The sequence below is a fragment of the Pithys albifrons genome, chromosome 1 (genome assembly GCF_047495875.1).
Source record: "Pithys albifrons albifrons isolate INPA30051 chromosome 1, PitAlb_v1, whole genome shotgun sequence".
NCBI classification, from domain to species: Eukaryota; Metazoa; Chordata; class Aves; order Passeriformes; family Thamnophilidae; genus Pithys; species Pithys albifrons.
The window spans coordinates 124,239,078-124,265,281 of NC_092458.1; the positions used below are offsets into that span (position 1 = coordinate 124,239,078).

General features: G+C 47.0%; 1 protein-coding gene across 2 annotated transcripts in view; it reads left to right on the forward strand.

The window, feature by feature from the left end:
- KCNJ6 (potassium inwardly rectifying channel subfamily J member 6) overlaps window positions 1-26,204 on the forward strand; it is a 168,497-nt gene that overhangs the window by 48,026 nt on the left and 94,267 nt on the right. Inside the window, exon 2 of one of the 2 annotated variants that reach the window (XM_071566955.1) lies at window positions 15,764-15,812. The exons of the other annotated variant lie outside the window; for it this stretch is intronic. Coding sequence (XP_071423056.1) covers window positions 15,788-15,812 — 25 coding nt within the window. The 5' untranslated portion in view covers window positions 15,764-15,787. The remainder of the gene's footprint in view (window positions 1-15,763; window positions 15,813-26,204) is intronic. 2 annotated transcript variants of the gene reach the window in all.

Consider the following 26,204-nt stretch of genomic DNA (forward strand, 5'->3'; position numbering starts at 1 on the left):
GGAAAATGTTTTGTTTGCCTTCATTTTACATGGGGGAAAAAAAAAGCATTCTGTGATGTTTCTGGGAATTCCACACATCAGCAAATCCCTTTGGTAGCAGGAACACAAACAGTGTATTAAAACTGAATTATGAAGTTTCTAGATAAGTAGATGGTAAATTACACTTTTCACAAGGACAGGTTGTAAGCAAGCATGGAATGACGTGGAGAAGGCAGGTGGGATTCCACCAGCTCCTCAGAAGTGTTGGATGAACCCTTTGCTGGAATGCCATTCTGGGTTCAGTCCTGGGGTCTGTCTGAGAAGGAGACTGAGGGCTGTCACCTGCCTTGTTCTGGTGATGCTCCATAAACCTGATTTATCCAACCAGCTGCAGAAACAAAGCCTAAATAAGTCATTTTCCCTTCATGTAGTGGAGTGTCTGCTATAAATCCTCCAATTATTAATTTAATCACTATGGGAAACGCAGAATCATGGAATGGTTTGGGTGGGAAGGGACCTTAAAGCCCACCCAGTGCCACCCCTGCCATGGGCAGGGACACCTCCCACCAGCCCAGGCTGCTCCAAGCCCTGTCCAACCTGGTCTGGGACACTCCCAGGGATGGGGCAGCCACAGATTCTCTGCCCAACCTGTGCCAGGGCCTGCCCACCCTCCCAGCCAAGGATTCCTTCCCAATATTCCATTTAATTTTGCTCTACATCAGTTTGAAGCCATTCCCCTTGTCCTGTCTCTCCAGGCCCTTGGAAATGGTCTCTCTCCATCTTCCTTGTGGCTCCTTCAGGTCCTGGAAGGCCACACTGAGGTCACCCCAAATCCTTCTCCAGGTTGAACAATCCCATAAACAATCAATTTAGCAGAGTAAAAATCATCCTGTTCTGAGGAGTGAAGTTCTCAGGTTTGATTTCAGAGGGTGGACAGAAAAACGAAGGTGTTGTTACTACTGTACACTTAGAAAAGGAGGATTCATTTCTCTCCAGGAGAATGGAAACCAAGGAAGTCACTTTAATTTTGGATTTTTTTTAACACCACAGAAGGGAGGAAATCAGAGCCTTAAACACTTCCACTGCACTGAGACATCTCTGTCTAGACTGAGCCTATCCCTGGTCTGAACAGCTCCAGCAGAGCTCCATGAAGATGGATAACAGCTCTGCCTGCACGTAATTCCCAATCAGGGTGTAAATATCTGTATTTTATAGCATTTTCCAGGCTCCTGCAGCTGAAATTGCACTGGGAAGAGATAGAAGATGTAGACAGCGATGAAAAATTGCCCTCCAAGTTGCACATCAAGGCTTTATAAAGCCAAACAAGCTGTTCCATGGACTGGTTAGGACAGTCCAGAACTGATCTGTTATAATATGAACTACTAGAAGCAGAGCTTGGCTTTTCTAAAACAAACAAAAAACCCCCCAAATTTTAACTAAAAGGTACCAGCACTCCAGGCTGGGCACAGAGTGGCTGGAGAGCAGCCAGGCAGAGGGACCTGGGGGGACTGAGGGACAGGAAGCTCAACAGGAGCCACCAGTGTGCCCAGGTGGCCAAGAAGGCCAAGGGGATCCTGGCCTGGATCCAAACTAGCGTGGCCAGCAGGCCCAGGGCAGTGACCCTTCCCCTGGACTCTGCCTTGGGGAGGCCACACCTTGAGTGTTGTGTTCAGTTCTGGGCCCCTCAGTTGAGGCAAGAGATTGAGGGGCTGGAGCGGGGCCAGAGAAGAGCAACGAGGCTGGAGAAGGGACTGGATGTGGCACTGAGTCACCTCTTAAACACCTCCAGGGACAGAAAATCCACCATGTCTTGATCCAACCCCACTGTGATCAACAGCCCAGGGCTCGCTGTGCCCTGGGCTGATGATCACAGTGGGGTTGGATCAAGGGTTGGACTTGATGTTCTCAGAGGTCTCTTCCAACCCAACTGAGAAGAGCAACGAGGCTGGAGAAGGGACTGGAGCACAAGTGCTGTGGGGAGAGGCTGAGGGAGCTGGGGGTGTTCAGCCTGGAGAAGAGGAGGCTCAGAGGTGACCTCAGCACTGTCTGGAACTGCCTGAAGGGAAGTTCTGGCCAGGTGGGGGTTGGTCTCTTCTCCCAGGCACTCAGCAATAGGACAAGGGGGCACGATGGGCTCAAGCTCTGCCAGGGGAAATTGAAGTTGGAGAGCAGAAAGAAATTCTTTGCAGAGAGAGTGCTCAGGGATTGGAATGGGCTGCCCAGAGAGGGGGTGGATTCCCCATCCCTGGAGGTTTTTCAGCTGAGCTTGGCCGTGGCACTGAGTGCCATGATCTGGTAAAGGGACTGGAGTTGGACCAAGGGTTGGACTTGATGATCTCAGAGGTCTTTTCCAACCCAATCCATTCTAGGATTCTAAATAGCAGAATATCTTACCTATCTCATGCTCTCATATTCAGTGAATAAAGATTAATTCAACCTTAAATTTCACAGACTTTTCTGAGGTGTTAAACACTGAAGAATTATGCAGCAGACATTGAAATCTGCAAAGCTCAGGAGGTTTTTGTGCATCACATCTCGTTTGCACAGTGGTAGAAGCTTCTGTCAGTGGGACAGCATGAGAACTGTCAGCTGCTTGTCTTTTTATTAACCAGGTTTGCACATAACTGAAGGAATTCTGGGCACAATCAAGAATTTGGGGGTGGGAAAAGACACTGTTGAAATAGGAAATAAAAAAGTTGAGGTTTTTTTTGTAAATGGCAGAAAAAATGAAATGCTTCCTCTGATGACATTTATTAAAATATCACAAAACTGATCTTAGAAATTATATTTGTAATTTTGAGCAATAATGAGCTTCCTCATCATTTTAAGATGCAGGAAACAATGGGGTTTGCATTGGGTTTTTATGGCAAGGGTTTGGTAGGTGGGGTGGCTTTTTGAGAAGCTGCCAGAAGTTTCCTCCATCTCTTATTGTCTTTGTAATGGAATAAAATGCATTATCCCAACCCATCTCTATTAGAGCACATAATTTTTTTCCCTTTGCAAGTTCACACCTATGAATATTTTATTACTGTTAACACTTAATTAGATTGAAAGCAATGACAGTGACTCCACGAGCGGACCTTTAATGATATTATACATTATTTTGGAGGTGGTTAATAGAAAAAGCTCAAGTTAGTACAATTTGAAGGATCTCTCTTCCATGGCCCTGTGCATAAAGCACATTGCACAGAGTGAAAGTGCCTGAAGAACACCCAGATTTGCTGTGTCTGACTTGTAAACCGTCAGTGTGACTCACCCAGAGCTTGTCTGGATATTCCACTTCAAATGTATTCCAAATCCCGAGACACGAAACACTTGTCGACATGGCACATACAGCCATGTCTGGGTGAGAAGCTGGATCAGGTGCAGCAGTGCAGGGATCTCAGGGCAAGGCTCCTGCAGAACAATTCACTTGCTCTCCTTGGGGATCTCCCTTGGAGGGAACAACCTTGGGGGTTGGTCTGAACAACAGACATGGATTCTGTCTCCAGGCTTGGGGGAACAGGAATGTCCTGGAGCAGTCAGGACCCTTGGCCAGCTTGGGCTGAGTAGCAGGAGAACAGCAAGGGCAGCAGGACAAGGAGTTCCACCCTCGATTGCTTTTTTGTTAGTAAATATCTTATGCTTCTCTGTCACTTTTGATCCTGTGTAATGTAATACAGATCTATCTATAATATAATATACATAATATATATCCCTGTTCTGATGAGACCCCCCCTCCCTGCAGAGCTGCTCCAGCCCTGGGGGCAGCACAGGAAGGAGATGAAGCTGCTGGAGAGGCCAGAGGAGGCCCCAGGATGGGCAGAGGATGGAGCAGCTCTGCTGGGAGGAAAGGCTGGCACAGCTGGGGTTGTCCAGCCTGGAGAGGAGAAGCTTTGGGGGCACCTCAGTGTGGCCTTCCAGGACTTGATGGAGCCACAGGAAAGAAGGAGAGAGACCATTTCCAAGCGATGGAGGGACAGGACAAGGGGAATGGCTCCAAAATTACAGAGAGAAGGGTTAGATTAGATATTGGGAATTGTTCCCTGTGAGGGTGGGCAGGCCCTGGCACAGGTTGGGCAGAGCAGCTGTGGCTGACCCATCCATGGGAGTGTCCCAGGCCAGGTTGGACAGGGCTTGGAGCACCCTGGGCTGGTGGGAGGTGTCCCTACCCATGAGAGGGGATGGGAATGAGATGATCTTTGAAGTCCCTTGCAACCCAAACCATTCTGATTGATGCAATGATTCTATACATTATTTTTATGAGTTATAATACAGCCTAGAGAAGAGGAGGCTCAGGGGGGACCTCATTGCTCTGCACAAATCTATGAGAGGAGGGGGCAGTGAGGGGGGTCAGGCTCTTCTGCCATGGCCAGGGGAAGGGGGAGAGGAGATGGCCTCAAACTGCACCAGGGCAGGCTGAGATCAGAGATTAGAAGAGAATATTCCCTGCCAGAGTTGTCAGGCCTTGGAATAAGCTTCCCAGGACGGTGATGGAGTCCCTTAAAGTGTCCCAGAGGCATCAGGGTGTGGCTCTTGGGAACACTGGTTAGGAGTGATTCAGGTGGTGCTGGTGATTGTGGGACTGGACAAGCTCAAAGGTCTTTTCCAGCCTTGAAGATTCTGTGATTCACTGATAACATATTGTGTATCTCATTAGATAAGAATATCTCCAGAGTCTGTAGACTTGAGGGGACACTGTGGCTGATCCTCCAGGGTTCAAGAAGCAGAGAGGCCCTACCTGGGAACTGCACAGGGGGTGCATAGTCCATGTGGGTTGCAGGGTAGAGAGGAAGGATGCACCATGAAGCTCAACAAGGCCAAGTGCAGGTCCTGCCCTTTGGCCACCCCAACCCCCTGCAGCGCTCCAGGCTGGGCACAGAGTGGCTGGAGAGCAGCCAGGCAGAGGGACCTGGGGGGACTGAGGGACAGGAAGCTCAACAGGAGCCACCAGTGTGCCCAGGTGGCCAAGAAGGCCAATGGGATCCTGGCCTGGATCCAAACTAGCATGGCCAGCAGGCCCAGGGCAGTGACCCTTCCCCTGGACTCTGCCTTGGGGAGGCCACACCTTGAGTGTTGTGTTCAGTTCTGGGCCCCTCAGTTGAGGAAAGATCTTGAGGGGCTGGAGTGGGGCCAGAGAAGAGCAACGAGGCTGGAGAAGGGACTGGAGCACAAGTGCTGTGGGGAGAGGCTGAGGGAGCTGGGGGTGTTCAGCCTGGAGAAGAGGAGGCTCAGAGGTGACCTCAGCACTGTCTGGAACTGCCTGAAGGGAAGTTCTGGCCAGGTGGGGGTTGGTCTCTTCTCCCAGGCACTCAGCAATAGGACAAGGGGGCACAATGGGCTCAAGCTCTGCCAGGGGAAATTGAAGTTGGAGATCAGAAAGAAATTCTTTGCAGAGAGAGTGCTCAGGCATTGGAATGGGCTGCCCAGAGAGGGGGTGGATTCCCCATCCCTGGAGGTTTTTCAGCTGAGCTTGGCCGTGGCACTGAGTGCCATGATCTGGTAAAGGGACTGGAGTTGGCCCAAGGGTTGGACTTGATGATCTCGGAGGTCTTTTCAACCCGATCCATTCTATGATTCTATGATCTGACTGAGGCACCTGAACAACTTGCCTTTGGAGGGGCTGATTTCTCTCTTTTCATGCTACATAACCTGCTTAGATTGTGTATCCACATTTGGTGACATGGACCACAAGATGTGTCCAATACCCACATTTGGGCTTTTTCTGCTGCACCTCTTTTATTGTCTTCATTAGCACTGAAAGTTCAGTGGTAAAAGCAAACCCAAGGCAGGTTTACCTCAACATTTCTCTTTTTTTAATGCCTTTTTTTTTTCTGAGAAAGATCTGTGTGAGCAACCAAAAATTCAATTTTCTCCCAGGGAGTAGTAAATGGGAGGAATTTTCAGGTATTTTTCAGTAGCACAGGGAGGTATGATCATTATTAGCATTTTTTGCATCATCTGACACATCACTTGTTCTTTTTCAACATACCTGCCTTTGAAGATCTTCTTTTTATGTAGATTTAACAACAAAAGGCCTCTAAAATTGGCAACTGTGTGAGATACTTTGGTGTTTTTCAATCAGAGCCAAACCTGACAGTGAAGACAGTCCTTGTTTGAGAACTTTCATTGAATGAACATGATCATAGCCCAAAACAAAGCAAAAATGTCAGTTCCTCTTGTTGTGTGTTCATCATTTAAGTCTCACAAGGCACCCAAGGAATTAGGTTCAGTTTGGAGATGTTTGATCTGCTCTGCTCAGTGAGGAGTTATTTTTATAATGAATCAAGGCAAGCAATAAATAAAACATATTTTATTAGATCCTTATTCTCTTAAATAGTCAAAATAATGGTTTCTAGACTAGTCCAGGCATGTTTCTACCTTCGTTTTTCATGTGAAATCCTCAGTTTGTAAATATTCTTTATGTGATTCTTATTGAAATCTGGAATTTTGTGCTGCAAGAACATGAATAATTAGTTGAGATTTTCTCTTTGTGGGGCACAGAAACCAGAGACATGGGAAACTTTGCATAAGTATTATTGACAGCTGAAAAGATCAGATAAGCATTTTTAAGTCTCTGTTAGAACACCCAAGCTGAACTTCTCAAAAGGACTTCATTGACTGTAAAATACACAAGTGGAAGCTCTCCTGGTGTTTGGTCAACCCAACTTATTGCCTTAAAATAAATGTGATTTTATTGGGATCTGAAAGGATCAAATAAATCTTCAGAGTCTCTGTAGGATGTTTGTAATAGGAGATGAAAATTAAGCTGTTGTGCTTCACCCTCTAGAGCAAAGAAAGGGCAAATAGACCTGCCTTTAATCCTGTAATGATACCACAAATTTACTTGGCTGCATTTTTGGTCCTTGTGGCACCCAAAGTGTTTCTTTATTAACCTCTCACTGTGTAATATAAACCAGAATTGTTAGTGAAATAATTGGCATTTTCTGGCACTGTTACCACTATGAATTCAGGACACTTAAATAAGTTTGCTGCTTAAACCTGTAGTTCTCAGATTTGCTGCCAAAGGTAGGGGGTTTAAAATAATTTTTCAGATTCATGTTCTCAGCAATAGATTTTTATGGTCCAAAATTGTGAAGTTCTTCAGGTGAAGTGAAACAGAAAACTTGAGCCTTCCTACAGCTTAAATCTTACTTAAAATGCCAAAACCATAAAGTCTCTCTTTATTTTTTTTTTCATAAATATGAATATTCTCTCTCTTGAAAATACTCATATTTTTTCTCTCTCTCTTGTTGAAACTGTATTTTATTTACTTGTGTTCTGGTAGATAGAAATACATCAGATGTTCATACTCACTCCACAGCAGTCAGTAAAATTTATCTTTGCTGATTCTGTTGCTAAAAGGATTTGCTGCACTCAGAACTACCCCACACTGGTTAATAATATGTGACTATTTGTTCCTCCTAGTTAGGGCATGACAATGCATTTGGCAATGGATTTAAATCCCCAACTCTGCAAGCTTTGGATCTTGAGGCTGAGGGGACTTGACAAGCTTCTCTGAAATTGCTGCTCGATTTTCTGCCTGGAAAAAACCAGAGATTTTTCTTTTTTTTTTTCCCCCCCATGCATATTCCACAGACCGAGTGTGAACGATGAGTAAGTTGACTAAAAATTACGAGAAATGTAAAAAAAAAAAACAAAAAACCCAACTCGATTCTAGAACCCAGAGAAATAAATTCAGTTCCTCCTGCTGCTAATGCAAATCTCCTCCATGTAAGACATCTCATATCAGAGCTGCTGAGAGTGTTTTATGACTTCTGAACACATTAATGAGCCCAGGCCACCCCTGCTGCTGGATAATTGTGGTGAACCCAACTCAGGCACCCCCTCGGTGAACTCTGCTCACTTCAGCTGTTCAAATATTGTATTTTAAGCTCATTCCAACTGCTGCAAATTGAAATCCCCTCTCGTGCCAAAGCACAGATAGTCCCATAAAATGTGTTCTTAGCCATTCAGAAATAGGGATAACTGCATGGGAATGAAGATTACTGGCTAGGAATCCAAGCTTTAAAGCTGAGGATGGAGCCAATTTGCTTGGGATCACACTGGGCTGGATCCTGCATGAATATCATCAGTACAGTCCCTGCCCCAAGAGTTAGTTCCAGAAGTGATGGGACCAACCTCCTTTCTTGGGGTGGGCAAGGCAGGATAGTAAAAATGAACAAGATATCCTTTATTTTTTATCTTTGGGACACTTGGGCATGAAAAGCAACTCCCAGCAATAGGACAAGGGGGCACGATGGGCTCAAGCTCTGCCAGGGGAAATTGAAGTTGGAGATCAGAAAGAAATTCTTTGCAGAGAGAGTGCTCAGGCATTGGAATGGGCTGCCCAGAGAGGGGGTGGATTCCCCATCCCTGGAGGTTTTTCAACTGAGCTTGGCCGTGGCACTGAGTGCCATGATCTGGTAAAGGGACTGGAGTTGGACCAAGGGTTGGACTTGATGATCTCGGAGCTCTTTTCCAGCCCAATCCATTCTATGATTCTGTGAAAACAAGGTGTGTTTTTGAGGGCTGAGTGGAGGCTCTTGCTCAGATGAACGACACTTTTTGAGTGCTGCATTTGCCTGAGAGCCAGGATCTAATTCATTACTGGAAAGCATTTGAAGATGTCACCAGCAGCAAAGACATTGTTATAAACTGAAATCCTCTTAGCCCCACTTAATTGTGCCTCAAACATAAAACCATTTCCATGTAGTTTGAAAAGTAATTGAAGATATCCCAAGACAGATTGCTCTGAGCTAAAATTCCCTTTGCTTCTTGAATTTGCATTTAGGATGGAACAGCTATTGCCTTAAAGGAGGTGTCAAGGAAATTACTGGGGATTGGCCATTGAATTCCTGTCAGAAGTAACAAAGCTCCACAAAAAAAAAAAAGTGTGTGCAATGGATGTAATGGGTCTGAGTTTTGGCCCAATCAGCTGAGTTAACACTTTGAGACATTTTAGCCAAACTTTGAGGCTACTTCAGCAGATTCCCAGCATGTTGGTGAACCTCTGGACTTGTGAACTGACAAAAGTTCAAGAGATGTTTCAGCTGGGCAGTAAATAAGAAAAAACTCGCCAGAGGGTGTGCAGCCCTTCAGAAGGACCTCAGGAGCTCAGAAGTTGGAGAGATGACAGAGAAGAACTCTCTGAAGTTCAAGAAAGACAAATACAGGAGGAATAACCCCAGGCACCAGCGAAGGCTGAGGGCTGAGCTGCTGGAAAGCAGCTCTGAGGAGAAGGACCTGAAGGTGCTGGGGGACAACAATACTGTCTGTGAGCCAGCAGTGTGTCCTGGGAGCCAAATGGGATTCTGGGGGACATTGGGAAGAGCATTTCCAGAAGGTCAGGGAGAGGATCCTGCCCCTCTGCCCAGCCTTGGGAGACACATCTGCTGTCCTGGGTCCAGTTCTGGCTCCTCAGCACAGCAGGGACAGGGAGCTCCTGGGGCAGGTCCAGTGGAAGGTGACAACGGTGCTGAAGGGCCTGGAGCATCTCTGGGAGCAGGAGAGGCTGAGGGAGCTGGGGCTGTTCAGCCTCCAGAGCAGCCCCTGAGAGGGACCTCCCCATGGCTGGCAGTGCCTGCAGGGAGGGGGCAGAGCAGGGGACACTGAGGGCACCTCCCCATGGCTGGCAGTGCCTGCAGGGAGGGGGCAGAGCAGGGGACACTGAGGGCACCTCCCCATGGCTGGCAGTGCCTCAGGGAGGGAGCAGAGACCAGGCTCTGCTTGGGGGACCCAGCAATGCCACAAGAGGAACGGGCAGGAACTGATGCCCAGCAAGTTCCATCTGGACATGAGGAAGAACTTCTTTGCTGTGCAGTGACCCAGCTTTGACTAGAGACCAGAGAGGGTGTGGAGTCTTCTCACTGGAGATATTCCAGACCCATCTGGTCCAGAGAAGAGCAACGAGGCTGGAGAAGGGACTGGAGCACAAGTGCTGTGGGGAGAGGCTGAGGGAGCTGGGGGTGTTTAGCCTGGAGAAGAGGAGGCTCAGAGGTGACCTCAGCACTGTCTGGAACTGCCTGAAGGGAAGTTCTGGCCAGGTGGGGGTTGGTCTCTTCTCCCAGGCACTCAGCAATAGGACAAGGGGGCACGATGGGCTCAAGCTCTGCCAGGGCAAATTGAAGTTGGAGAGCAGAAAGAAATTCTTTGCAGAGAGAGTGCTCAGGCATTGGAATGGGCTGCCCAGAGAGGGGGTGGATTCCCCATCCCTGGAGGTTTTTCAACTGAGCTTGGCCGTGGCACTGAGTGCCATGATCTGGTAAAGGGACTGGAGTTGGACCAAGGGTTGGACTTGATGATCTCGGAGGTCTTTTTCAACCCAATCCATTCTGTGATTCTATCTGAACACAATCCTGTGCCATCTGCTCTGGGATGGCCCTGCCTGAGCAGGGAGGTGGCACCAGAGACCCACTGTGGTCCCTTCCAGCCTGACCCATCCTGTGATTCTGTGACATCGGTGATAATGATCTTATTAATTAGTACCAGCTGAAACCAACAGCCACTGAAGAGCAAGTTCCAGGATGTGCCCATGTCCTTCCATCAGAAAAATGACAGACAGTCCAGGCACTCTCTTGCCCACAATTTATTCCTTACAAAACAAGAGCCACAGGCACTCAGTGCTTCGATTCCCATCTGGAATTTGATACAATCCTTACCCTCTGCTCCTGCATGACACTGGAAATATTGTCTGCACCACCCTCTTGGCACTCCTGATGTTTTCATGGGCACCTCTGGCAGAACCTGTGCAGTGTGGGGAGTCAGGCAGGGAGACCTTTGTCCAAAAGAACCTGATTTTCTTTGGCTGAGAAGTAAAAGAGGGATCTAAAGGCCACACTTGCTGGGTTTTCATTTGGAGAAGGACTTTAAATCCAGGAATGTTGCAACAGCATGATAATAATTGGAGATAAATTCAATGCAAGACAGGACACCACAATCTGGAGGTGTTGTAGGACTGGGTTTGTCTGAAATGAAGGAAATATCTTTAAAACATAAACTCCATTAGGAAAGGAGAGTTTTCAGCCTCTTTCTTACACCATCAGCTGAAGGAGCTCACAAACAAACAGTACCAGAATTATAAAGTACCATTTTACATAACCCTTTTTACTAGTTTAAGTTGTGCTTCACATAAAAATTTACATTTCACACATCCCTTCCTGCATCACCATTTCATCCATTGTAATTTAAAACCTGAAAATCAGGATTTGTTTTTGCTTTTTATGCACCCAGGAAGGCAGAAACATCTCACAGGGGTGTGCAAAGGGAGCAGAGTCTCTGCTGCTCCCCCTGAGGTTGTGGAAGATTTGGGTTCTTCTCCTCAGAACAGGCACTGTCAGCAACAACCCAGGGATTCAAACCCCTGCAGAAATCACTCTGTGAGGGAAAAAAAAAAACCAAAATATGAACCACACTGTGAGAAGAGAGATGAAAAATCAGCTCTGCTTTGCCTCTGAGGTGGCAATTCTTGTTTGCCCAGTAATCCCAAGAGGGAACACAACCACGGGCAACTCCTGCCCTGGAACGAAACACCGTGTTTGCTTTTTTCTTGTCTTGTTTTGTTGTTTGCTCCTTTTGTTGTTTTGTTTTGTCGTTTAGTTTTGGGGTTTGGGTTGGTTTTTTTTTTTTTTTTTTTAAGGCAGCAAATCTTACTCCTCTGTCAGTCTGTATTCAAAGTCACATCTGCTGAAGTCAGGACAAAAAGTATGTTCTAATGCTTTATTTTCCCCCAAGTTAATCTGGTAGAACTCATTCTGTCAGACAGGATGGGATTCCTTCTTTATCTGCCATCAAAAAGGAAATTTCTTAGAGCTGTTCAAACTTTCTTAAAATAGCCCATTTCAGTAAAACAGAAGAGTAGAAAAATTTCCTCAGTTTCCAGAACTTTATATTTGTGTGTGCACATCCCAGTGATCACTACAGAAAGGGGAAAGTACAAAACTTGAGAGAATAACATCATAAAGAGTCTAAACTTCATTGATAACAGTGCAAAAGATTAAATTTCTCAATAAAATACCTGGAAAATGGGGTTGAAATTTTTAATCCATCCTAATGAGAATAAGAGTCACATCTTTATTTTCTAAAGAAAGAAGATCAGAACTTTTGCAGTCCTGGCTATTTCTTTTAAGGATAATAAACTAAACTCAAAAACTTAAAACCTTCTCCTTATGTATTCTATTTAATGTTTTCAGTTTAAAAGGAAATGATGGATTGAGACCACCAGCAGCAAATTTGCTGATGACACCAAGTTGGGAGGGAGTGTCGACCTGCTGGAAGGCAGGAGGGCTCTGCAGAGGGATCTGGAGAGACTGGAGAGATGGGGCTGATTGCAATGGGATGGAGTTCAACAAGGCCAAGTGCAGGTCCTGTCCTTTGGCCACCCCAACCCCCTGCAGCGCTCCAGGCTGGGCCCAGAGTGGCTGGAGAGCAGCCAGGCAGAGGGACCTGGGGGGACTGAGGGACAGGAAGCTCAACAGGAGCCACCAGTGTGCCCAGGTGGCCAAGAAGGCCAAGGGGATCCTGGCCTGGATCCAAACTAGCGTGGCCAGCAGGCCCAGGGCAGTGACCCTTCCCCTGGACTCTGCCTTGGGGAGGCCACACCTTGAGTGTTGTGTTCAGTTCTGGGCCCCGCAGTTCAGGAAAGAGATTGAGGGGCTGGAGTGGGGCCAGAGAAGAGCAACGAGGCTGGAGAAGGGACTGGAGCACAAGTGCTGTGGGGAGAGGCTGAGGGAGCTGGGGGTGTTCAGCCTGGAGAAGAGGAGGCTCAGAGGTGACCTCAGCACTGTCTGGAACTCCCTGAAGGGAAGTTCTGGCCAGGTGGGGGTTGGTCTCTTCTCCCAGGCACTCAGCAATAGGACAAGGGGGCACGATGGGCTCAAGCTCTGCCAGGGGAAATTGAAGGTTGAGATCAGAAAAAACTTCTTTACAGAGAGAGTGCTCAGGCATTGGAATGGGCTGCCCAGAGAGGGGGTGGATTCCCCATCCCTGGAGGTTTTTCAGCTGAGCTTGGCCGTGGCACTGAGTGCCATGATCTGGTAAAGGGACTGGAGTTGGCCCAAGGGTTGGACTTGATGATCTCAGAGGTCTTTTCCAACCCAATCCATTCTAGGATTCTGTGATTTTTCCATGTGATTAGAATGGACTTCATCATTAGTAAACAGTATTTATTAATATGTAAGACCAAAACATTGATTTTTAAAATCAGAACTGGTTATTAGTATGTTAATTCCAACCTTCCATCTTCAGGGATCAAATGGATCTTTCCCACCTGTTTATTCCTGCAGCAGAAGGAGGTGTTTTAAGGTCACACCATAAAGCAACATGGACACAAATTCCTGATGGTTTTCACAGTGTTGTGCTTTCCTTTGATGATGAATTCCATGCAAGACCTTTTTCTTATTATTTTTTATAGCCTGACACTCTTGTGCTACTTCTTTCTTCCTTCCTTCCTTTTTTTCCTCTCATGAATCTGATGCTGATGTCCCACTGTCAGTGTGGCTTAGGGCATTAACCTCACCCAGAGTCAGGACATAACCTTAAACCTTTTATTAATATTCCATGCCCTAAGGGGTGTCTGAACACAGCTGGGAAGTATTGTCTGTTTATTTCATGAATTTCAAGTTTTCCTATTACTGTGAAATGTGAGTGGGGTTTGTTTAGTAGAAATCTCATTTTTCTGAAGTGCAAGAAGTGCCTTATTTGGTATAGAAAATATTCTTTAGGATTTTGCACCAGATAAAAGCCAGTAGTGAGATAAGGTGATTACTGAAGAGTAAGTCAGGTGAGGAGGGGCTGAGGGAGCTGGGAGGGCTCACCTGGAGCAAAGGAGGCTCAGGGGGCACCTTCTGGCTGTGCAATCCCTGCCAGGAGGGGGGGAGACGGGACAGGGGGTCGGGCTCTGCCCCAGGGCACAGGGACAGGAGCAGAGGGCACGGCCTCAGGCTGGGCCAAGGCAGGGGCAGGGGGCACAGCAGCAGGAATTTCTGCCTGGAAAGGGTGGGCAGGCACTGGCAGGGGCTGCCCAGGGAGGTTTGGAGTGCCCAGCCCTGGAGGTGCCCAAGGAAGGACTGGCCGTGGCACTGAGTGCTCTGGGCTGGGGGCAAGGTGGGCATGGGGCACAGGGTGGGCTCCAGGGGCTGTCAGGGCTTTGCCAAGGTGGGCATGGGGCACAGGGTGGGCTCCAGGGGCTGGCAGGGCTTTGCCAAGGTGGGCATTGGGCACAGGGTGGGCTCCAGGGGCTGGCAGAGCTTTGCCAAGGTGGGCATGAGGTACAGGGTGGGCTCCAGGGGCTGGCAGGGCTTTGCCAAGGTGGGCATTGGGCACAGGGTGGGCTCCAGGGGCTGGCAGAGCTTTGCCAAGGTGGGCATGAGGTACAGGGTGGGCTCCAGGGGCTGGCAGGGCTTTGCCAAGGTGGGCATTGGGCACAGGGTGGGCTCCAGGTGGTGGCAGGGCTTTGCCAAGGTGGGCATGAGGTACAGGGTGGGCTCCAGGGGCTGGCAGGACTTTGCCAGCCCCAGGGATTCTGGGGTTCTGAGACAGAGATGCACAGAGTTCATCTCCTCCAGGTCATGAGATGATCCAAGTGTTAGATAAAGCAGCAGGGTGGCTCTTGAGACAGCCTGGCACCTCTGCAGCAGGGTCTGCCCCTGCCAGAGCTAAACAAGAATGGAAATCCACATCTCTCCTGGCAAACAACACCTGGCAGGGACCATTCCCACCCCATTCCCAGCCTGTGGCTTTGCCCAGTGCTGGTTTTTGGCACAGACCCAGCCAAAGGGAGATGCCACCACACTGAGTCCTGTCCCCAGCCACTCCAGCAGCTCCTGAAGGTCACCCTGCCCAGCAACCTGTGCCTTGTGCCAGGGCTGAGGGGGGCAGGGGGCATCTCGTTGGGGTTGTTGCCCATTAAAGTTATATTTTGGTGGAACTTCTCTCCCTTGCTGAGGTTTTTGGGGGAAAAAGAACTGAGATCTGCTCAGCTGTGGCTCAGGAGATCAACCCTCACAGCCTTGGTAAAGGCAGAGAGCTGGGACTCAGGTGTGAGAACAACCCCATTGCAACCCCTCAAAAGCACCCAAACAGGATTTAAAGGGCTTTGGAATTTTATTTCAGCCCAAACTTCGGTGCTGATATCAGGAGACTGGACCCTGTCTTCGTTTCTCTGGCTGAGGGATGTTCTGGGCATTGGGTTTCACCAAATTCAAGGGTTCTTGATTGGTGAAAACCTCTGTTTGAGTTACAACAGCTGCAACAACTGTCTGAAATGAAAAAAAATAAAAAATAAATTTAAAAAATAGTGTAAAAGAAAAGTGACAGAACCCGGAAGGTTGGACTGTATCATAGAAATAAGGCAGAAATTCAGTGAGTTCATCTCAGTGTCAGCCCAGCATCACACCCCACACTCCACAGGAAATCTATTCATCTCTAAACAATATTTCTTTCCTGCAGTTAAAGTGTTTTGTGGGTTGATCTTTTGTCAGGAAGGCCTAACACTCTTGCAAATTTGAACAGAGAGTGAGAAACAGAGGAGGATTTCCTCCTCCATTAGCACTTTGATTAACTTCAATCACTTCTCAAGATACACACATAGGCACAGAAATAAACACAAGTTTCCCACTTCATAGGTGGCAAAATTGAGAAACTGCAAGAAACAAGCTCCCAAAGGTGCAGGAGTGAAGTTAAATCCTTAAATAAAACAAAACTATGTGTTGGAATAATGTCCTCCCCTCACAGCACCACTTGCACTCAAGTGTGTTTATATATTATAAATATATGTTTGTTTTTTTTATTTTGTCTGTTCCCCCAGGAGAAGCCCCAAAGAGAAACAGAGATGGCCAAATTGACAGAGTCGATGAGTGAGTACAAATAGGAAGTTCAACCACTTTCTTTTTCCATCTGTCCCCCTCCCTGATGTGATGCCAGAAAGCAGTGCTTGCATCCAGAGATCTCATTCAACCCTGTCCTCTCTCTAAACTTCATCATAAATCATTCCTCTCCTAAAAGAAACCCCAAAAGAAAATAGGAATCCCCAGAACAAGGGCTGCTATTTTCTTCATGCACTGCTTGAGTCACGAGTGTTGGGATTTAAATCCAGCCAAGGAGTTACTCCATGTCTGACTTGGTAAACCTGAGTTTTATTTGAGTGGAATTGAACTATTTGTGGGTTTAAGAAGTGCCTCGTTGACTTGATTCAGGTCAGTGCATGTGTTGCTTCGGAAGGTCCCACTGAATGCAGTGCAATTATTCAGGATTGTTGCCTGGGCCACATTCATCCATCAGGAATTATTGCCCAGAGATATCTCTGGGAAGCTTTTCCTTAATTTCACTGCTTTGTAAGAGCTGAGTGTTGTCCTAAAGATGTGACCAGAGTGAGGTGATTTGTGCTTTTGCCATAATATGGGATGTGGATAATGGAGCTACTTGTGGCTGAGAGGCTCAAGTTGGGTAATGTTTGTGGATGAAACTGGGAGACAATTTAGGATGAAATCCTGGCAAACCACCCTCTTTTCCATAACTTTCTTAGCTCCACAACCTCTGCAAGCTTAAAAGAATTGACTTCAAAAGGGAGGAATGTTTGACTCTGCTTAACCAGGGACTGTAGGAAGACAGAAACACAGATATTCATGACTCATTTATATTAGAAAGTTGTTTGCTGGGGTTTTTTCTGTTTATGTAGAGAAATCCTGTTCCTAGGGAAGCACTTCCTTGCCTTTTTATTCTCCCAAACCACTTCCTTTCATTCCTTTGAAATCATTCCCTGTATCTCCTCCCAAATGCCATTGCAGGGCTGAGGCACCACTACCAGCTCCAAATAAATATTTCGGTATCAGGGACAACACATCCCAAAATAAAGTGCTGCAGACCAGGGAGACACAACAGAGGGGGCAGAACATCCCAGAATCCTGGAATGGTTTGGCTTGGAAGGGACCTTAAAGATCATCCAGATCCAACCCCCATTTGAGGCCCTGGCACAGGTTGGGCAGAGCAGCTGTGGCTGCCCCATCCCTGGAAGTGTCCAAGGCCAGGTTGGACAGGGCTTGGAGCACTCTGGGCTGGTGGGAGGTGCCCCTGGACAATGATGATAATCCTGTAAGGATTGCAACTTTGCTCCATTAATATCTGTGGATGTGCAATGTGACTCTCAGAAGCATCCTGTGACCCCATGAGGTGTTACTGCATGGTGGAGAGTTGGATGATTATGGGTGATGGATGGAACAGAGGAAGGGCCTGTTAGCAAAGGTGGAAGGAGATAAACACCATCTCCCCTGGGCATGAGGCACTTGCTGGACTTTTCCCAACTTTCCTGAAGCAAAGGGAAGGAATCTTGGCAGAAGGTGTTAGGGGAAAGCAAGCAGAGTGTCTGCATGATCTGAATAGCCTGAGGAGTGACCTCCTTAATACCTTAGAACTGATTGTGAATCCAAGCCCCAAAAAGTACAGTTCATTTCTGTGCTGGTTTAAAGGGAAACTGGCAGGAGAAATGAACCCAACTCGGGACAGATTATAGGTCAGAGTTACAATTTAATAACAATATTACAATAAATGCAATGGCACAAAGAGAAATTGGGTTTAACCCCCAACCCCAGCAGTGTAACCCACCCCCTGGGGCACAAACACAGGGGGGTTTGGTGGCCCCTGTGCTGAGCCCCACGTGGTTCCTCTGAGTCCAAAATAGGAAGGGAAAATCCTGTTGGTGCAGATGATGGCACAGTCTGGTGGAGAGTGGTGGGCTCCTCCTGGCCAGGGTCTGCTCCTCCTCAAGATCCAAAGAGTGGTCCCAGAAGTCCCAAAACCTCAAGATTGTCTCCCCTGAGGTGCAGGTGGGAGCCCCCAGTGCCTCTCCCAGGGCACGGAGTTCCACCCTGGGGGATCTGACTCTGGCAGTCAGGGGGGATTTTGGAATCGTTGCTGGCCCCTGAGCAGAGCTGAGCCCTCAGGTGGGTGTGGAGGTGCCAAGGAGTCCCTGCAGGGCAGTTCTCCCAGCTCCTCTGCCAGGCTTCTTTCCCAGCCAGCTCCCAGCCTGAGGGCTCAGCTGTGCCCTGGGCAGCTGCTGCCAATGGGCCATTGGGAACAGTTGGTGGGCAATGAATGGAGGGTGGAGAATGCCCAGCTTTGGTCACACCCACACAGGGACAAACTGGTCCCACTGCTCAACTGGGACAACCTCCTTTAGGATGCCTCTTTGTCCTGCCAACTGCTTTTCTCTGACTCCTTTAAGACAGAATGCAGCTTCAGGTGAGGATTTCCTGCTGCTCTGGCTGAGGATGTGTTCATGCTTCATGCAAGGCTTTGATGAAATTTTCAGACGATTTCATAACATTTTAAAATATTTTTCATAAATCATTGGCAGAGTTGCAAGGTGGAAGGAAAATTCTGTAGCTCAGTGCTCATTTTAAAGGTAATCCAGACCAAAATGAAATAAATGGAATTGGAAAGAAACAAGCTGGCATAGAGTGGGCACGTGGCTTGAACTGCAGGGCCTTTGTCTTGGGATTGAGACAATAAAGAAGGGCATTGAAGGCCTTAGAGGGTTTCAAAGCCCTGAAGAAATGGCTTGATGGTGGTACCAATATAACAGAATTACTATTGGCCTTTCTGTTTCACCCAAGGGTTGTGCTTCTCTCTTTTCCTCTGCTCAAATCCCTGCACAGCTCCAGAAAAAAAATCAATCCCCTTCCCTCTACTGCTCTGTGTTTTTCTCTCCATCAAAATTCTCTCCTCCATAAAGATTTTCTGGATGTTTCTACAGCAAGAAAACCCCACAATACCTGAGATTCATGTCAGACTAAGAGGAAAACTGAGACAACACTCAGGCAGAGGTTCCTCAAAGTCTGTTATTTTTTTTTGCCAGCAGGGATTACAGTCTGTATTTTTGTCACATTTTGCATTTATGTTCTCAGAGGATCTGTCACCTTGTAGGGAAAATTGGTGAGGAAAAAAAAGTGGTTTAATATTTTCTGTCCTGTTCCTACAGGACCTTTATGGTGATGGACAGAGGGATCGTGACAGAGCCCTTGACTTGAGAGATCTGTTCTCCTTGAAAAGTTAAAAAATAAAAAGTGAGAGGGAAAATGGTTTTTATGCAACAGCTAAAGTGCAAACTAGAAAGGAACATTGTGCTTAATTTTTCAGCATAGTCCCTTAGAGCTGATACAGAAGCAGAAATGAATACCAAATAAGACCACTCATTGCCCCAAGTTATTATTTTACAACACTTGCACAGAATTAATAGAAAGCCACCATAATTACAATGAGCCCCAGGGAACTGTCCAAGAATTCCTTAAAATCCATATGCATTTTGAAATTTCTTTCGAGCCTGAGTTAGGCAATTTGCCTCATCTAATCTCAGAATACTCCAAAGCTGAGCACAGAAATCATAGAATCATAGAATGGATTGGGTTGGAAAAGACCTCCAAGATCATCGAGTCCAACCCTTGGTCCAACTCCAGTCCCTTTACCAGATCATGGCACTCAGTGCCACGGCCAAGCTCAGCTGAAAAACCTCCAGGGATGGGGAATCCACCCCCTCTCTGAGCAGCCCATTCCAATCCCTGAGCACTCTCTCTGCAAAGAATTTCTTTCTGCTCTCCAACTTCAATTTCCCCTGGCAGAGCTTGAGCCCATCGTGCCCCCTTGTCCTATTGCTGAGTGCCTGGGAGAAGAGACCAACCCCCACCTGGCCAGAACTTCCCTTCAGGGAGTTCCAGACAGTGCTGAGGTCACCTCTGAGCCTCCTCTTCTCCAGGCTGAACACCCCCAGCTCCCTCAGCCTCTCCCCACAGCACTTGTGCTCCAGTCCCTTCTCCAGCCTCGTTGCTCTTCTCTGGCCCCGCTCCAGCCCCTCAATCTCTTGCCTCAACTGAGGGGCCCAGAACTGAACACAACACTCAAGGTGTGGCCTCCCCAAGGCAGAGTCCAGGGGAAGGGTCACTGCCCTGGGCCTGCTGGCCACGCTAGTTTGGATCCAGGCCAGGATCCCCTTGGCCTTCTTGGCCACCTGGGCACACTGGTGGCTCCTGTTGAGCTTCCTGTCCCTCAGTCCCCCCAGGTCCCTCTGCCTGGCTGCTCTCCAGCCACTCTGTGCCCAGCCTGGAGCGCTGCAGGGGGTTGTTGTGGCCAAAGGGCAGGACCTGCACTTGGCCTTGTTGAACTCCATCCCATTGCAATCAGCCCCATCTCTCAAATGTAACCAGGAGCCAAATTATTTCCCCTGTGGCTTTTGTTCCCTTCTTTCCCTGTTGTTCCCATGCCCTGGGGATCATTTTTAACCCAAATGAGGCCTGCAAATAGCTAAAGCAGAGCAGGGAAGGTGGGAGAGCAAATATGAAGGATGCAGGAAGGTATAAAATGTTCATCCTGGTGTGTTTGGCCAACAGGAAAAATCAGATATTCAGAGAAACATCCTCTTCAATTTGGAATACTTTGTGGGATAAGAATTACTGCAAGACATTTAGGCTTTCCAGGACCTGAAGGAGCTACAAGAAAGATGGACAGAGACTGTTTCCAAGGGCCTGGAGGGACAGGAAAAGTGGGAATGGCTTCAAAACCATGATGATGCTTTGATAGTATCTTCAAAAGGTCATTATGAGGTCCACTGTGATGGAAAGGAGTTTCCTCTCTGATTCCATCAGACTGTCCTCCTGCTTTCCAGCTGTTCATGACATGCAGCAGGGTCCTGAGGTGTTCTGAGTGAAAACAACCTGCCTACAAGCCCTAATTGGCATCTCTGGGATGTCTCACTCCTGTCACGGTCGTTCCTTTTGCAATGTGATGGCTGCAAAGTTCTCCTCGGGGTGATGACATTTCCTCAAGTCCTGTCAGAGACGTGCTCTGTGCTGCAGGCAGAGGGAGGGGGTGAGGAAATTGCTTCCCTTTCACCCACCCTGAGCTCAGAGGTCTCTGGGTCAGCCCAGAGTCAGGTGAAAAGGAGGGGCAGAAATGCAAAGATTTCTCATCCCACTCCTGTATTAATATGAAGTTATTGGCTCTAAGCACCTTTGGAACAATCAAAGCTTTATGAACCCAGCACTGCCTGTTGAACAATGGACAGAGCACAGGCTGGAAAGGTTTTTGACCATCCTGTGAGGATCACACTTAAGCCAGGGAGAACTTATTAACTATAAACATCCCAGAACATCAAAGCTTTATGTAACCCAGGTCAGTCTGTCTGTGTCTCACCTGAAGAGACAACACAGGGCAGCAACTGCCCGAAAAAGTCTTTGATACTCAGTTTATGGACCACACTTAATAGCAAGAAAAATCACTTTCTCTGTGTCAGCTCCTGAAAAAAACTTTTATTAATACAAGTATGAGACAAATGACTGTATGGGTTGCTTAGCTGGTGATAAAATTCAGATGCAGGATTGTATTTAATTGATGACAAAAAAACCCAACACAAAACCCAAAAGAAACCAGCACAAAACACATTCTACAGACAACAAATCCTCCACAACAAACTTAACTAACAGAGGATTATTAACCACAAACACAACAGCCCAACACAACCTTAACTAACAGAGGATTGCTAACCACAAACACAACAGCCCAACACAACCTTAACTAACAGAGGATTGCTAACCACAAACACAACAGCTCAACACAACCTTAACTAACAGAGGATTGCTAACCACAAACACAACAGCTCAATACAACCTTAACTAACAGAGGATTGCTAACCACAAACACAACAGCTCAACACAACCTTAACTAACAGAGGATTGCTAATCACAAACACAACAGCTCAATACAACCTTAACTAACAGAGGATTATTAACCACAAACACAACAGCTCAATACAACCTTAACTAACAGAGGATTGCTAACCACAAACACAACAGCTCAATACAACCTTAACTAACAGAGGATTATTAACCACAAACACAACAGCCCAACACAACCTTAACAGAGGATTATTAACCACAAACACAACAGCCCAACACAACCTTAACTAACAGAGGATTGCTAATCACAAACACAACAGCCCAACACAACCTTAACTAACAGAGGATTATTAACCACAATCGCAACAGCTCAACACAACCTTAACTAACAGAGGATTGCTAACCACAAACACAACAGCTCAACACAACCTTAACTAACAGAGGATTGCTAATCACAAACACAACAGCTCAATACATCCTTAACAGAGGATTGCTAACCACAAACACAACAGCCCAACACAACCTTAACTAACAGAGGATTGCTAACCACAAACACAACAGCTCAACACCACATTTAAACCCACTCAGTGACCCAAAACAAAAGCAACAGGAGGAATAGAGCCAGTTCCCACTAACACATAAACACTCAGTGAGTTATAGCTAATTATAATTAGAAGGGCATAGGAAAATAGAGTAAGAATTTGGTTGCTCACCCCTGCAATGTCCAATGGGGTGGGAGGAGACAGGAGAGCTCGTAGGTTGCCCTCCCAGAGGTGGTGAAAGTTTTTCTCCCCAGTTTTTGCTCATGCCCAATCTCTTTTTATACCCTTTTTCTTTAGGGAGGTTGAGTGATTATAGTCAATATTTTGAGGGTGATAGACAGATGCCTGAGGGGTGACTCCCTGGAGCTCTGCAGGGTGTCACAGGGTGCAGCAAAGAAAGGCCATGTCATTTCCATAACACTCCATTCCTTGGTTACCCCATAATATGACTTAAGCACTTCCAGGGAGGCACTGGAGTCTCTGTCTCCTGGCAATGGATCCCTCCAGGAGCTGAGGTGTTCCCCTCAAACCATCAAGAGGTTATCAGGGCTATCACCCCACATCCAGTTTGTCCAAAGCCTTTGCTGGAAGGAGGAGTGGAAGTTGCTGGTGCTGGATGAGGACGGACCTCGCGTGCCCTGTCACGGCTGCAGCACAATCGATGTGGGATGGGAGAGCAGGGAACTCGCCCCAGGCTGGAACTGGCAGTGGGCATGGCTGGCAGGGAAGTGGCAGCCAATTAAGATGCTGCCAGGCTGTAGGGGCACACCAGTGACACTCCTGTTGGCTCTGCTGCCCACACACCCCACCCAATACACCTGCAGGGGAACAGCCCCAGGCAGGACACTCACTTTAAACTAAAGGATGTTCCTTCCTTTGTCACAAAAACCTGAGCTCCAAATGCCTGTGAATTTATTGCCAAAGACAGTGAACTAACGAATCCTGAGACCTCAGATGACTCCAGACCAAACCTGCTGAATTATGGATGCCAGGAATTTGACTCCAGGGGGATAAAAAGAATATAAGCTAATCTGAAAGAACTTCAGGAGCAGATAAACCCCAGGAGAGAGCTGCTTTGTGAGGGAGTGCTTTCCCCTAAAGGTCTCTTCTTCTTGTCTCCAGTGTCGGAGTCTGAAGTGTCCCTATTGCTCTCTCAGACTTGCAGGGAAGGCTTTTGAAGAGAAAAATGTTTCTTACTTTGGGTTCTTTAACAGTCACAGCATTTTCAGATTTACATGTGCCAGGCTAGTCTGGAAATTTTGTTAACAGCTCTAATTATTTTGAATTGGTGTTTAATGACATGTAAGAAAAGCACATAGTATGTTACAGTAAATACAAATCCAGTGTAGTCTCTCTTGCTATGGGGCATTGTAGGATTTCTGCTTCATCCTTTTCTTCCTCAGCACAACTTTTATCTTTCCTTTTGTTCAGTATCCTGGGCTGCATCCACAGCATGGGCAGCAGGGCAGGACAGGGGGGATTGTGCCCCTCTGCCCCTCAGGTGAGACCCCCCTGCAGAGCTGCTCCAGCCCTGGGGGCAGCACAGGAAGGACATGGAGCTGCTGGAGAGGCCAGAGGAGGCCCCAGGATGGGCAGAGGATGGAGCAGCTCTGCTGGGAGGAAAGGCTGGCACAGCTGGCATTGGCCAGCCTGGAGAGGAGAAGCTTTGGGGGGACCTCAGTGTGGCCTTCCAGGACCTGAAGGAGCCCCAAGAAAGATGGAGAGAGACCATTTCCAAGGGTTGGAGGGACAGGACAAAGGGGAATGGCTTCAAAGTGCCAGAGGGCAGGGCTAGATGGGATATTGGGAAGGAATTTCTGGCTGGAAGGGTGGGCAGGCCCTGGCACAGGTTGGGCAGAGAAGCTGTGGCTGCCCCATCCCTGGGAGTGTCCCAGGCCAGGTTGGACAGGGCTTGGAGCAGCCTGGGCTGGTGGGAGGTGTCCCTGTCATGGCAGGGGTGGCACTGGGTGGGCTTTAATGTCCCTTCCAACCCAGGCCACTCCTTCAGCTGCGATTCTGCCCTTCTTACCATCACATCAGGAGCATCAATTCTGACTTGTGTGAACACAACACGAGTTGTGCAGGATCAGGACTTTGGTGAACTGCCCCTAAGACCTGAGTTTCCATCTCAGTCTCAACTCTCATTCTTCACTCTCAGAAAACATTTCTAAGCACAAACACCCAGTTCAACATTTTCCACTGGCACCAAATACTGTCACGTTGTTACAAAGAGCAGATTCTTACAATGCAAAATTCAAGAGCAAAAACCCCAAAACATTCAGAAAACTCCTTCAACAAAGACCTTTTCTGATGCTTGGGGACATCAGAGTCATTTGTTTTCGAGACTCCCAGTTATCCTTTGTGTTTAACTTTTTTCTGAGGGTGTGCCAAGAGTGGAAGAGAAAGGCTGGTTTTCCCACACTACAGATTTTCATCATCTCTCATGTTCTCTTGGGACAGTTATTTCTTCAGACAATATTTCAGGCAAATATTAAGCCCTAAAGATGTTTTATTAATGATACATCTGATTATTGTTGATTCATTATTGTATATAGAGGTTGATGCCACTTCTTTCAAACTCACCTCCTTAAGTCTTTGCTCAAATTTTAATTACAAGCAACCAGAATGTGTCTTTTATTGGTAGTATTGATAATATTAAAAAAAAATTTATTAATATTGGTGTTATTTCAGCAGAAATTAACTGGTTTATGTCATCAAAAGAATAGAAAGAACATTGCTAATATTAAATGAAAATCAGTCAGTTCTTGGTAACAAAGGTCAGGTTTTGAGAGGAGAATAAGATTCTAGAACAGGAGTTTTTGTGCAAGAAATCCAGAAGTTTTATCGTTTCAGTTTCACTGGCAGGGGCTTAGGAGAGCTGTGAACTTAGAGATGCAATAATTAACAAAAGAAACCTGTTTTAATCAGGAAGCTGATTGACAGGGGTTGCTCAGTATTTAACAAGGTGCTTTTTTGCTTGACATTCTCTGAGCTTTTAAGGGCCTTATCTTTGACTTCTCTCTGCAAGTGTGAGCGCCAGAGATGTTTTATTTTTACCCCAATGAACACCAAGACTCTCATAAAATCATCTGATTCCAGAAGCATGGATTTTTCAAAAACATATTAAATTTTGATGGCACTGCTAATATTTCTTTGCTAAGCTAAAATCCTTGTGAAAATTAAACTCAGAATATCAGGGATGAGATAAGGAAGAGCTGAATTATGAATGACGTGAAAGTTTCTGGGTTTGTGGTTGGGAACAGTGATTACATTGGAGTGCTTATTATTCCACCTTTATATTCATTTTCTCTTATTTTTATTGGCTCCAGATTGCCCATTTCTAAATCATCCACCTCTAAAAGAGAGGCTACAATTAATCTGACCTGATTCCAGAATTCTCAGTGAATCTCAGTGAACTGGACACAAAGATTTTAAATAAAACACCCTCACACCTCCCATGACACTGTTCCCCACATAACATCTTCTGAAAGGCAAAATTGTGACTCTGGATGAGGTTTGGTATGAGATACATTTCGGTGTGAGATGTTCTTCAGAGGGGAAATACATGCCCAGTAGTTTTGGAAATGATAAGGATTAGTTTGTTGTTGGAAATGATAAGGATCGGTTTAAGCACGTGCAGAATTTAATCCTGAAAGCAGAAATCACTTCAACGAGGCTGGAGAAGGGACTGGAGCACAAGTGCTGTGGGGAGAGGCTGAGGGAGCTGGGGGTGTTTAGCCTGGAGAAGAGGAGGCTCAGAGGTGACCTCAGCACTGTCTGGAACTGCCTGAAGGGAAGTTCTGGCCAGGTGGGGGTTGGTCTCTTCTCCCAGACACTCAGCAATAGGACAAGGGGGCACGATGGGCTCAAGCTCTGCCAGGGGAAATTGAAGCTGGAGAGCAGAAAGAAATTCTTTGCAGAGAGAGTGCTCAGGGATTGGAATGCGCTGCCCAGAGAGGGGGTGGATTCCCCATCCCTGGAGGTTTTTCAGCTGAGTTTGGCCGTGGCACTGAGTGCCATGATCTGGTAAAGGGACTGGAGTTGG